General features: G+C 40.5%; 1 protein-coding gene across 11 annotated transcripts in view; it reads right to left on the bottom strand.

The window, feature by feature from the left end:
• Positions 1 to 3193: 3193 nt before the first annotated feature.
• ABCC9 (ATP binding cassette subfamily C member 9) overlaps positions 3194 to 12290 on the bottom strand; it is a 76023-nt gene continuing 66926 nt past the window's right edge. For 8 of the 11 annotated variants that reach the window (XM_075051438.1, XM_075051442.1, XM_075051432.1 and 5 more), the window contains 7 exons: positions 11760 to 11838; positions 8661 to 8769; positions 8322 to 8425; positions 7528 to 7661; positions 7098 to 7160; positions 5760 to 5939; positions 4792 to 4931 (listed from right to left, as the gene is read on the bottom strand). In XM_075051438.1, the coding sequence (XP_074907539.1) occupies positions 5802 to 5939; positions 7098 to 7160; positions 7528 to 7661; positions 8322 to 8425; positions 8661 to 8769; positions 11760 to 11838 (627 nt within the window). In that variant the 3' untranslated portion in view covers positions 4792 to 4931; positions 5760 to 5801. Of the gene's footprint in view, positions 4932 to 5759; positions 5940 to 7097; positions 7161 to 7527; positions 7662 to 8321; positions 8426 to 8660; positions 8770 to 11759; positions 11839 to 12290 lie in introns of all 11 variants that reach the window. The other 3 variants (XM_075051441.1, XM_075051443.1, XM_075051437.1) reach the window with 1 other exon arrangement.

The following is a 12290-nucleotide window of genomic DNA, read 5'->3' as shown; positions in this document are numbered from 1 at the left end:
AACTGGAGCTTACAAACACTTGAGATACCTCTTTTGCATATCAATTTGCCTCACAAAGCAATGATCTCTCCCTGCAGACTTTGTCTTGCTTATGCCCCTGGCTTGTCAGAGCTATCCCAAACTTCTATAGGGAAGTTTCCTGCCTTGCAGGAAATGCCGGTAGATCAGTGCATCCTCTTCGGATTACACATGGCTAAAAATCCCAGTGATTGTCTTTCTCTACCTCTCAGAGGCTCCCTGAGGCTATAAATTTAGTGATCGAAAAGGCAGACATTTAGTTCAAGGTCATTGCCTGGACTCCTTCTGCAGAGGTGGGTGAGACAGGCACCTCCAGTGGGCAAATCACCCGTTGACTGAAGTGACGTGGACCTTTGCCTGGCATCCACAAAAGCATACTTCTGTTTTTAGAAACCTTTCTTCTGAACAGAAAGGAAATGAACCTTGAGTTGCTTGTACCATATGCTTCTTTAGAATAAAAGGTAGCATGTGTGGTTTTGTTTTTAAGCACACACACATACAGACAACACACTGTCTATCAAATAGAAAACTTATCCAGGTGGTTTTAAGAGGTCTTCATAACAAAGCAAAAGGAATATGAACAGTTAGTTATAAGGGACTCTTTGAAATAACATATAGTATTAATCTAAACCTAGTCTGAAGTTACAAAAAAATCAGCAACAAACTCAGCTCTGAATTAGGAATCCTCACAGCCACTGATGATTTATTTCCTTAAAAAAAAAAAAAAAAAAGCAGCACAACTTTCCTATTTGGTAACTGTATTGTTTGAAATGTGATGTCCAAATAATTGTCATGCTTCCAAAATCCCTGAAGCGTAAATAACAATTAGCAGAACAAAAGTGGTTCAGGCAAAGCTATTCTTAAGGAGATTCTCTTCATCTTTCAAACTGTGATTGCCTGGAAAACATCATCAAAATTATTCACCTTAGATGAATCTCAGCATCCACTGTGCTGATGTAGATCCCTAGCACGGTGAATAGATGGAGAGACCTTTTTTAAGCACTGGATCTTGAGGAGGGAAAAGCTTTTCCTTCCTACCTGTCAACAGTGTTGCTTTATAGCAGAGGCTTGAGGACCTGCTTCGAGAACTGCTTAAAACCGCTACAGTGTGTTTCCCAGCACAATTAAGTTTCGGCTCAGTAATAAACACAAAGGTTGTATGGGATATTTCTAGTTTAGAAGAAGCAATAATGCGCAGCTAGCTGTTAGGAGGCTGATGAAGGGCAACACAGAGGAAGGGAGCAGTCTCATCTGGGCCAGCCATTAGACCCGGCTCAAGGAGTGGGAAAGAGAAGCCAGTGGTTGCAAGTCAAAAGTTAAGAAACACTGTTGTGGCTCCACAAGCAGTTGCACAAGCAGTTTCAGTACTTGATGGGGAGGGACTCTTTATCAGGGAGTGTAGTGACGGGGTAAGGGGTAATGGTTTTAAACTGGAAGAAGGTAGATATAGATTAGATATTAGGAAGAAATTCTTTGCTGTGTACCAGAAGAGGTTGCCCAGAGAAGTTGTGGATGGGGCATCCAACTCCCTGGCAGTGTTCAAGGCCAGGTTGGACGGGGCTTGGAGCAACCTGGTCTAGTGGAAGGTGTCCCTGCCCATGGCAGGGGGTTGGAACTAGATGATCCTTAAGGTCCTTTCCAACCCAAACCATTCTACGGGTCTATGATTCTATGATTGGCAACAAGGGATCTTGCTCCTTCTATTTTGCTTCTTCTGCCACAGAAACACTTAACAGAAAAAGAAATGCAGATGGGATGAGAAACATAATTTAGGATCTCTCACAGAGATGATTTTCCTCTGTCAAAAGAAATGTACACATGGCTGGTGTTTGCATTCAAAGCTCCTTTGTAAAAGAACTTAGTAGTTCTAGAGCATAATATCACAATAATGAAAGCTTGCTTAGTTTAATGTTTGGGGAAAAAAAAACCCCAACCAACCCCAAAACATGATGACACTAGAGCAAGTGTCCCCCTGAAGAGGAGGGGTGTTGTGATAGAAAGCTAGAGAAAGCCAGGGGAAAGGAGAGTGAGTGCAGAGCTGTGTCGGAGAAGAAATGGAGCAGAGGGTATGGAGCTAAATCAGGAAGGAGTGGGAGGCCACAGGCAAAATAAGGCGCATTCAGGGATACAAGCAGGAGCCTCAAAGAGGGTATGATATAAGGAGATGGTGGCAATAAAAATGCAAGGAGGCTGGGGCAAGAGAATAAGGGCTGACCGGCAGAAGCAGCAGTGTGACAAGAGTCAAAGGAGCAAAATCTCCAGGCTGATGTTCCCTTTACCATGTATGCGCCACAGCCTAAGGAAACTGCTCCTAAAGGGGAGGCATTAAAAACCTTTACATGAAATTAAAAGAAATTTGTTTCAAAGACTTCATCCCTCCTGCACCCTTCTTAGTAACAAAACAGCTGTGCGACTGTTGGGAACACTCTCCTCCATTACAGGAAAACACAAAAAAGCAAAGTTAAGCCTAAGCCCTTGGTGAGTAAATAGCTTCATATGCACAGTGGCTATAACGCGAGGAGATCTGGTATGTCTACAGCAGTCGGTTTATGTTTGCTGTGTCTCTTGGGATTTGTGTATGTTGAATAGGATTAATTGCTTCAGGAAGTGAATTGTGCTTTCAAACTTCCTGGGCAGCTGTGGGATACGCTGCAATGATCATCAAATGCTTTGGCCATGGTTAGCGTAATACTAGGGCCAATATTTCTGCACACCTCCATCAAAATGAATGAAGTGTGCTGATAGGTTTTTCTCATCCCATAATATATTTTCTTCTCTACATGTTTAAAGAGCAGTGTTAAGTTCTATAGCTCTGGAAGGATGGATGAGCAAAGAAGGTGCTTCTTACACCTGTAATGGCTCTGGAGCAAATGTCAGAGGTACTAATTATTGGGCCCTCTTAAGTGCTACAAGATACCTGACACAGTCCCAGGCCCACGGAGGCATTTAGTGTAGTGGGAACTTGGATCTCACTGAACTAGTTGGCACCACTTAAAATAAATCAGGATTGCATCGTCATCAAAGATACACAGATAAACAAAGTTATTTGTACTTCATCTTCATACTGACTGAGTCTGACAGCAATGAATCCAATTAGCTTTTCACAGAAGACAATGAAATTAAATCAAGAATGATTTTGGCCTTTTGGATCTGAAATCTGTGTAACAACATGCACTTCCGCTGTAAACATCTGCTTTATTTTTTTTATTTTCTTTGTATGACAAAGGTCAACACAGGGAATTAATCCAGAAAAGAGCAAAAACTTTTCACAGCAGTAGGCAGGGAAATCAGAGAAGTACTTCCCCTCATAAAATGTTTAAGACTGAGGTTTTTTGTTTAGTTGTGTCACACAGCTTTTATTTCCAACAGTTAAGATGGACCCCCCCCAAAAAAAAAGATAAACCACTGTATCATTTTTATACTACCACACTAAATATAATCCCAATTTTAAGTCCTACAACTTTTTGAAAATTCATAGCATTTTTTTACAAGTACTATGCCTTATGTTCTTTTAATTACACTAGAAATAGGCTTAAGTGCACCTAGTTTTCTTCCTAAATGTTATAACGATAGATGAATAAAAATCACATTGAATACTACTAGTGAAGCTGATGTCTCAAGCTGTGCCTTTGGAAGTATGTGGGTGAAACTCCTTCTGGAGGTTTACTGTCCAATGTGCAGTTGTCACGGTTCAGAATCTAGCCATATGTGTTAGTCAAGCGCAGGCAACCTTTTCAAAGCAGTGTGGTGTAAATATGTATCTAAATTCACCTAAATTCTTGAAGACATAGTAATATGAAAATCATACCTTCTTGGACTAGATCCGATTTAGAGAGATGCCAGAAATGCGTAAAACAAAAGAAAGGTTGTCCCAGGATAAAAAATAATGTGACGGACTAAAGACATACAAAACAATTACATGGCTAATTACGTGCCATTCTAAGTAGAATATTTTAGTGGGCATCTTTAAAAGATTGGCTAATATAAAGTTTATAAATTCAGATGAATTTTAATGCAAAGTCTTAAGATACTGTACAAAATTCCTCTATAAGCCTATCAAAGCCTGCATAATTATATGATGATTTGCATCTTTGATTGAAGAAAATCTGGAGAACAAATATGGATTTAGGAACTGACTGTAGGGATAAGCCACCATTGCACTGAAAAATAGTACTGTGACAACTATAGTGTGCTAACTAAAGTGAAGGACAGGAAGAATTTCCTTATTTCTGATGAAATTCCTTTCCCTCATTCACTGCTCCTCCACTACAACTTGAAGAGCAAAGTTTATGCCTTTGGAATGCAGCAGATTGCCCCAAGTGTTACGGGTTTAGATTTTTTTTTTCTTTTTAATTTTTCCCTTCTGGGGACAGAATGCTTCTGGGGATCTCTCATTTCCTTGACAAACTGCACAATTTGATTGCCGGTTCCAGCATAACATATGCAGTTTATAAGAACAGTGCATTCTTTTGCTCTCTATAAAACAAAATAAAGTCACTAAAAAGTCTAGGGAAAATGCCAAATTCCCAGGAAATAAAAACTTCTGCCTCTCTGTGTGTGTGTGTGTGTGTGTGAAATTTAATAGCTTTTGAATGAAGTGACATTTTTATTGCTTTGAGGCATACATGTATTGCAATAGGTTTTATTATTTTGGAAGACGGAAGTGTGAAGAAAGAAGCTCTAAAAAAAAAGGTAAAAGTGATGTTACATTGAATAGAAAATATTTGCATTTCATTTGTTTAAAAATAAGCTATTAAAATGCATCATGTGATTCTTCACATGTCAGCCCGGACAAATGAAGCAAAGATGCCGTCTTCTTGAGAAAGTAGGTTCTCAGGCGTATCATATTCTAAAATGTTCCCTCGCTTCATGACGATGACCAGGTCTGCAGTCAGGATGGTGTGAACCCGATGCTGCCGTAAAGAAAAGCATACAGACATTTTTGTTATGATAATTCTCACTGCAGTTCATTAATGGGCCTAATACAAGGCATACCAAGTCGGTGAAAGGCTATCCTTGTTTACAGTGGTATTTGGAGTAGGTCCTTGTACTATATCTTTAATCTGAGGAGATCTCCAATTACTTTACAGCCTCTGTCACAAAGCCTGAAAATACTTAAGCACGCACTTCACTTTCATTCCGCTAATTGCCATTATGGACAGCCCAGCTGTTGGAATAAATCCTACGGCGTCGCTGAAATACATCTTCCCCTTTAGGAAATATGGGCGAGAAACATCCTGGCTATGCCTGCACTGTCTGGCTTAGCATCCTGCTCCGCTCCTTGGTCTCTGTACCCCGACTGCCTACTCTGCGTCTGTCTTAGGGCATTCCTGGGCTGTCTCCTTCTGTAAATGAATTAGCTCCCTCTGAGATTAAATTTGAGTGTGCTACAGGCGATAGTTTAGCCCCACAGGGAACAGGAATGAAACCAGGCTGAGTTTGGTTTCAATGCCGTATGAATACAGCCAGTCAGGTATAGACAGAATGAACTCTAAAAGTGTGGTATTTCACTATATAGGCTGAACGTCAGGGATTACTTTATGGGGTAGATTTCTTTGACATGTTAGATTCAATGTTAGCTGCATGTCTAAGCTTCAGTTAGATATGATTAGTATAAATAGTCACGAAATTAAACAAACCTACGAACAACACAATAAACACATTCTTGCACTGTCATCTCAGAAGCTGTGCAGTAGAAAGGAAGCAGAGTGAAAGGAAACTAAAGAGGTAAAAATAACTACCAAAGAGCCAGAAGTCTCGTGAACAGTGTGGACTGAGAGAGTCTACTTGTGAGTCTTCACCAAAGTGGTGAACAAGCCGTCCTCTTTGAGGAGTAAGTTTGAGGCAGTGTCACATTCAACTAGAAAGCCCTCAGAAAGGACTAGGACAATATTGGCATCCAAGATGTGAGATACGCGATGCTGGAAAAGAGAAGAGAAAAACAGGTGGGTGAAGGAAGGAACAGCCATGAAGGAGGAGAGGAAGGAAATTAAGCCAACTCTGTGAAGAAAGCTAAATATTAATGTGTGCTATTTTGCTTGAGACGCTGGCTTTGGAAAGGCAAAGCAAAAGAAAAGTGAGATTGTAGTCAGAAGGACAATACTGAAAATTTGAACAGCCTGTAATTGAAGGAGAATATGCTTGCCACTAGCATCGTCAGCATTTACACATCCAAGAACCTTAGAGCCTATTGTAAATGAGCTAGGTTAAGTGGTTTGCCTGACATGAACTAGTCGCTGACAGACTTGAAACCAGGGTCCAGGAGGCATAACTCTAATCTCTAACCACAGCACTGGATTCCAGGCAAAGCAAATGAAACAGCTGTTGAAACACGTATTTATCTCGTGGATAAAACATCTGTTTGTTGAGCAAGCCTGCTGTCACAAGGTGGAACTATTCTTAACAATATTCGCTGTATGTGTGTCCATGTGTATGCATGTACATGTGCACACTTGCACAGATAAGTGGAACTTTTGGGCACTAGAAATGGCAGGAAAACAGGAAAAAATATAAACCCTTATTTGAACAGATACTAATTTTTGAGCAATACCCATTGATTCCAATTTTTAAAACCTTTATCATAAACACAACTTTTTATTCTGAAAGAGAGAAAAGATAACCCAACTTGAGAAACCACACCAAACAGATTTTGAAATGTCATCTCCTTTTATAAATTTGTGCCATGACTGTAGGCACTATAAATGCATAGACTTCAGAGGCAAACATCAAATCTAGATTTTGACACAACTTTCAATAATGTTTTAGCCTATGGGTTTGGTTTAAATTTTTTAGAAAGAATGACTTCAAGTTTTCTTGGAGACAGATGCTGCCGTTCCCTGTAAAGTCCTTCTTCAGATCTAAGTGTTTTAGTTTGGCCCACTTGATAGCAAGATAGCATTTACTGCAAAATTTCAGGTTGATCGTATGTCTCTTGACTTGTTCTAGTATCTGGCAATATTCTTGTGTTCTAGTTTTACTTTGTGATGTTTTTAGGTTTATATAGTGATGTTTAACTAGTGAAAGGCAAGATTAACTGCCTGAGGAATGAGGAAAGAACATTTGCTGGCATCAGTACTTACCGCTATTGTCACAACTGTGCGGTCTGCAAAGGCAGTCATCACAACCTTCTGCAAAATGTTTTCCTGTCAAAGGAAAAGGCTTACTTCAGTTACTTCATCCTTTTACATTTTAATTCATGTGTCTTCAAGCACATAAGAGAGAGGATCATTTTCCATACTACCTCTGATCTCTGCACACCAGATTCTCAGTAATGAAATGCCACACCTGTGAAAGCAGGGATTTTCTAAAACATTTCATTTTGTCTTTTTTCCCCTCACCATAAGCATCACTCCCCAAAACACATCAACAGCAATGGCTGAAACCAAACACAGGAGAAAAACAAAAAAGCTGTCAGTTTTTTCTGCTAAAGAGAACTCATGGCCGACATTGGGGAAGATGCCTCTTCTTCTAGTAGATCCATGCGTCGATGGTGCTAGTTGCTATACTTACTGTGGCCATGTCAATAGAAGCTGTGGCTTCATCCATGATGAGAATGCTACTTTTGCGGACAAAGGCTCGGGCCAGACAGAAGAGCTGCCTTTGCCCTACACTGAAGTTCTCTCCTCCTTCTGTGACCATTGCATCTGTAATAAAACCAGTTACTTTGAATGTCGCACCATTGAAATGCTGTACGTTCATACAATCAGTCAAGAAAAATCCCTGTAAAAGCCAATAAGCATAATGTTGACTGAACACTGGAATGGAGTGATATCAAGAAAAGTGAGCACAGCTTTTTGGATAGGAGCAATATATCATTAAGCAAAAAGTTGGCACAAATAGTTAGCAAATCTGGTAGCTGCAGGATATTATCTTAATAACATGAAATACACTTAATATGGAAGGAAATATGTGCATTTCCTTCATGAACCAGATCTGAAATGGTAAGGAAAATGCTCTATCGGTGTTCTAGACAAGAGCTACAGTTCTACTGGCAGACCCAGATTCTGCTGAAGGAGTGGAGGTAGACCTGCTCTTTTTTAAGTCTTTGCTGACTAGTCACCCCACTATGATGTTGAGGTGCTGCAGGATTTTTCTGCAATGAGTGGAAAACCAGACTACTCTCTTCAGCTTTTTAGTAAGAATATTCTCTCTAGCATAGAGACAGAATATTCATTAGATGCCTGTCAACTCCTACATGATGGTTCAGAGTGTAAGATCCCATGTATTTGTTTATATGTGTGCATGCTCATGCATGCACAGTTTCATTATTGGCCTATGTTCCCAGAGACTTAGTTCAGACATACCAAGGCCTCCTGGCAATGACTTGACCATGTTCTTCAACTGAGCAATCTCCAAAGCTTCCCAGAGTCTATCATCGGTGCATTTGCATTCTGGATCCAAATTAAAGCTGCAAAGAAAACCATAATGGGGGTCTTGTTACTGCAATTACAGTTCATTCAGTCTTCTGCTAAGGAACATTTTGGCATTGTGTATGTCACTTGACTTCCCTTGGACAGGCTGTGTAGATAGATTGGACTGAGCTAGGAAGGGTCCTTCCCTTTTCCATCCGTTCCTGTTCCACAGCGCCCATCACAAACATGCCATGCAATGCTGCTTGTCACCCCCTGATGGCATACACCTACCGGATGGAGCCACTGAACAATATTGGATCCTGGAGAATAATGGAGAGTCGGGAACGGAGAGTATGAAGAGGCAATTTGCTGATGTCTATTCCGTCAATCACTATCCTCCCTGTTTAAAACAACATGCAGAAGATATGTGAGGGAACTGCACAAAGCATGTGATCCGCAGGTAGCGGACAGAGAGATAAAACAGCTAGTTTGGGCTGGACTGCAGACGATGAGGCAGTGTGCCTCTCTGATCTCTCAGCGCTGTCACGTAAACATGGGGAAAGTGAATCTACGTAGTAACGCAAGCCAGAAGGAACCCAGCTTATTAGTGACACTGTTGCCTTGCTCTCTCTGTTTTCTTCCTGCCCTCCCTTAAAGGAAACACATGGCTTCCATGTTATGTGATTAACAATAGCACCAGAAGGATAATTTATTTGGGGGCAATCTGAGCTTTACAGCCAAACAGAGTGAGAACAAGAGCAACTTACATAATTAGCCACGTCCTGTGCCTATCTCTGTTCCCCTTGACTTTAACAATTGCAGAAGATATTTAACTTGATATTGTGCATAATTTCTTTTGCATAATATATGTATGTATCTGCAATCAATACACCAGGAGTCAAAACTATCCTTCAAACTCTAGAAGGAATGGGGTAGCATTAACTTTTTAACAAGATCAGAAAAACAAAAAGGATGTCCTACTCCAAGGCATTTTAATACCATTCATGCTGGTTCCTACAGCTCAGTTTCATTTGAGTATTTGGTTGTGAATTAGCCACATACTGTTCTGCTAGCATAAGATTACTGGAAGCAGTCTCATTAATCGCTCAACCCAGTAGTTCATTCCCGATAAGTAGCTGTTGCAACAGCTGGGATACTTGGTAAAGTTAGAGGATTTTTCCTTCTAGTCACTTCCTTTTCTAGTCACTACTTCAGGTCAATAAGCATATGGATCTCATCTGAAAATCTGATTTATGATGTGCTGGGTGTGGCAACTGCTGATATTCAAGCGAGGGAGATGGGGGAAAAGTACAAGAGAAACTGGTTGGCTGCTCTGTAAGTAGAAGAGAGGGCAGAATGAATTTCTTCCCTTGAATCCTCAAACAAAAGCCAGGAACAACTGACACCATTGACTTTCCCTGGACACAGGAACATCCTCTGGGTTATGGGGAAGGGATGGGTCAGGGCAAACTGAATGAGGGTATGGTAAGGGGTATTTTCATCAGGCTCACTTCTGCAGTTTCCCTGTGGATTACTTCACTGGGCAGCTGCACTCCTCCCTGGGAAGTACCCAACACTAAGTTCATCAGTTCTCTCTCCTAACAGTGAGAACTTAACTGTGAACTGGCAAATACATGGATATTCAAAGCTGTGCACGTATGCCTCTTCTGTCATTCCCAATTGTCATGACACTGCATTTTGTAGGTTACTCTGTGTGGCCCTATTCCAATGAAAGACTTAATCCCCACTTAGCTGGACTACCAATAGTCTTATGCTTTTGTTAGATGGTCAGAGGAACTAAGATTTCATCTGTAGGGTGCAAAGTCCAATTGTTTTCAGACTTTCAGAAAGTCTGAATCAGGTCATAAGACTTCAGCATGAGACATAGGTGGTTGCATAAACTTAAGCAATTCCTTTTCTTCACAAATGAAGACACGAGAGAGGGTTAGGAGAAGATGAGGTGGACTAATGAGAGAAAAATTAATATGGCATGCCTTGGGAATAGGAGAATGCATTTTTGATAGAAGCTGGGGTGCTCAAGGAAAAGAAAAGAGCAGATGAAGGGACCTATGGGAAAAAGTAAATTAAAGAGGAGTTGGGAAAACGGGAAAGTAATGAGAGGCGGCCAAGCAAGACAGAAGAGAAATGAGAAGTAGTTTGAACAGAGGGCAAGAAAAGGGAGACACTAAAGAACAAAGAAAGAAGTGAGAGTACAGGAATAAAATGGACACATACAAATTTAAAGAAATAACAGAGACATAAGGAACCAAGATGGACAACATGAATGAAATTTTGGCTCCAGTAAAGTTACTCGAAATCTTGTTATGTAACTTTTATTAGAGCCAGGACTCCACCCAGAATGGGACCAGCATAGAGGCCAAATATGGGTCTAGCTGAGAGAGAGAGGGATGTGCACAAAGGATAAAGAGAGCTTGATTACAAAAGACTTAGGCATTCTCATTGAGAAAAATCAGGGATACAGAAGGAACAAACAAAGAAAAGATACAGAAAGAAGATTAAAGTAGAAGGAAACTTAAAGTTGTCCATAAACATAATTATTATTTGTTTGCACTATTTATATATCCAGGAGCCCTGGTCATGAATCATAAGCCTATTACCATAGATACATATAGGCACAGAACCACAACAAAAGCAAGTTTTGCTTTTGCTGCATCAGATTTACTTACCCTCCTAGACCCTACTAGGGTTTCCCTGGCAAATGTTCCATGCATAATGGCTAAATTAGAAACATGGAAATCTTTGAAACAAAAGGATGACTTTCCAGTAGGTTTCCATATTCCCCACAACAGCACACATATTATGTATTATAAATGCCAGGGTGCATATTGCTGCATATAAGTTCATGCCAATTAGCTGGGAGAGTGAAATGCTGCAGAAGTGAAAACATAGCAAAATGTTTCCAAAACCTTCAGTCGGTTTCTGCAATAGTTGTGGGAAATCACAATAAAATAAAAAATAAATATCAAGGGAATGGGCTTGTTGAGTTGTAGTTTCTGTTTTGCTAATATTTTGACAGCTATCATAAGTTAATGCAGTTATTCTTTAGGGAGAAATTTAGAGGTCCCAGAGAGTTGCATATTTTTTCCTCCTATCTCAAAAATGGCATATTGTTTTGTCAGAGCATACGCAAAAAAAATTTAAAAAAATTAGAAGTATAATCTGTGCGTAACATTTCCTGGAAGAACCAAGCACTACTCACAATGGGACACTATGTACTTTGAAGGATCAGGCATGACAAGCCCCATTCTAATCAAGTATCTTCTGAGCCAGAGAGCCAGGATATGAACTATCAAAAAGTCTCCTCGCTTCTCCTGAAGAAATAATGGGAGAGCAGGTCAGGAGTGACAACACACTCCAATGAAAACTAACCATCGAATATGTCCACCATTCTGAAGAACGCTAAAGACAGGGATGACTTGCCACTGCCAGTACGACCACAGATCCCAACCTGCAAAAGAAAGCAAGATGTTACTTACTTATAGAGCGAAGCTGTAAATCAGACGTGCAGTCCTTTTGGGAAAGCTGGACTGGATTGCCCTACTGGTGGGTAGAAAGGTCCTTCCCCATGGCCAGTGGCAGACACCAGGGAAAAAACCAAAACAGCACAGCAAGCACACTCCTCTTTTCTGCCTCTCAGCATCCTGAGGACTTGACCCAGGATCATTTTTGAAACTTCAGCATTTTGACCTGGACTCCAATGATGCTATATGCTGAAATGTGAGATATTCTTGCATTTTTACTCAGTTCCAGTCTGGTGTTCATCTAATCTCATCTGGCTACCTAGGCTCACTCTATGCAAGGGAGATGGACTTGGAAAGAAGGGGGACTCTCAGAAAGAAAACTGATCCCAGCCAAGAATAAGATGTCATCAGTGTAAGTTTCTTGACCCATGCCCAGGGA

The sequence above is a fragment of the Buteo buteo genome, chromosome 19 (assembly GCF_964188355.1).
Source record: "Buteo buteo chromosome 19, bButBut1.hap1.1, whole genome shotgun sequence".
Classification (NCBI taxonomy): domain Eukaryota; kingdom Metazoa; phylum Chordata; class Aves; order Accipitriformes; family Accipitridae; genus Buteo; species Buteo buteo.
Note: the sequence above shows the minus strand (reverse complement) of the source record. Positions and strands in the feature narration are given on the sequence as shown.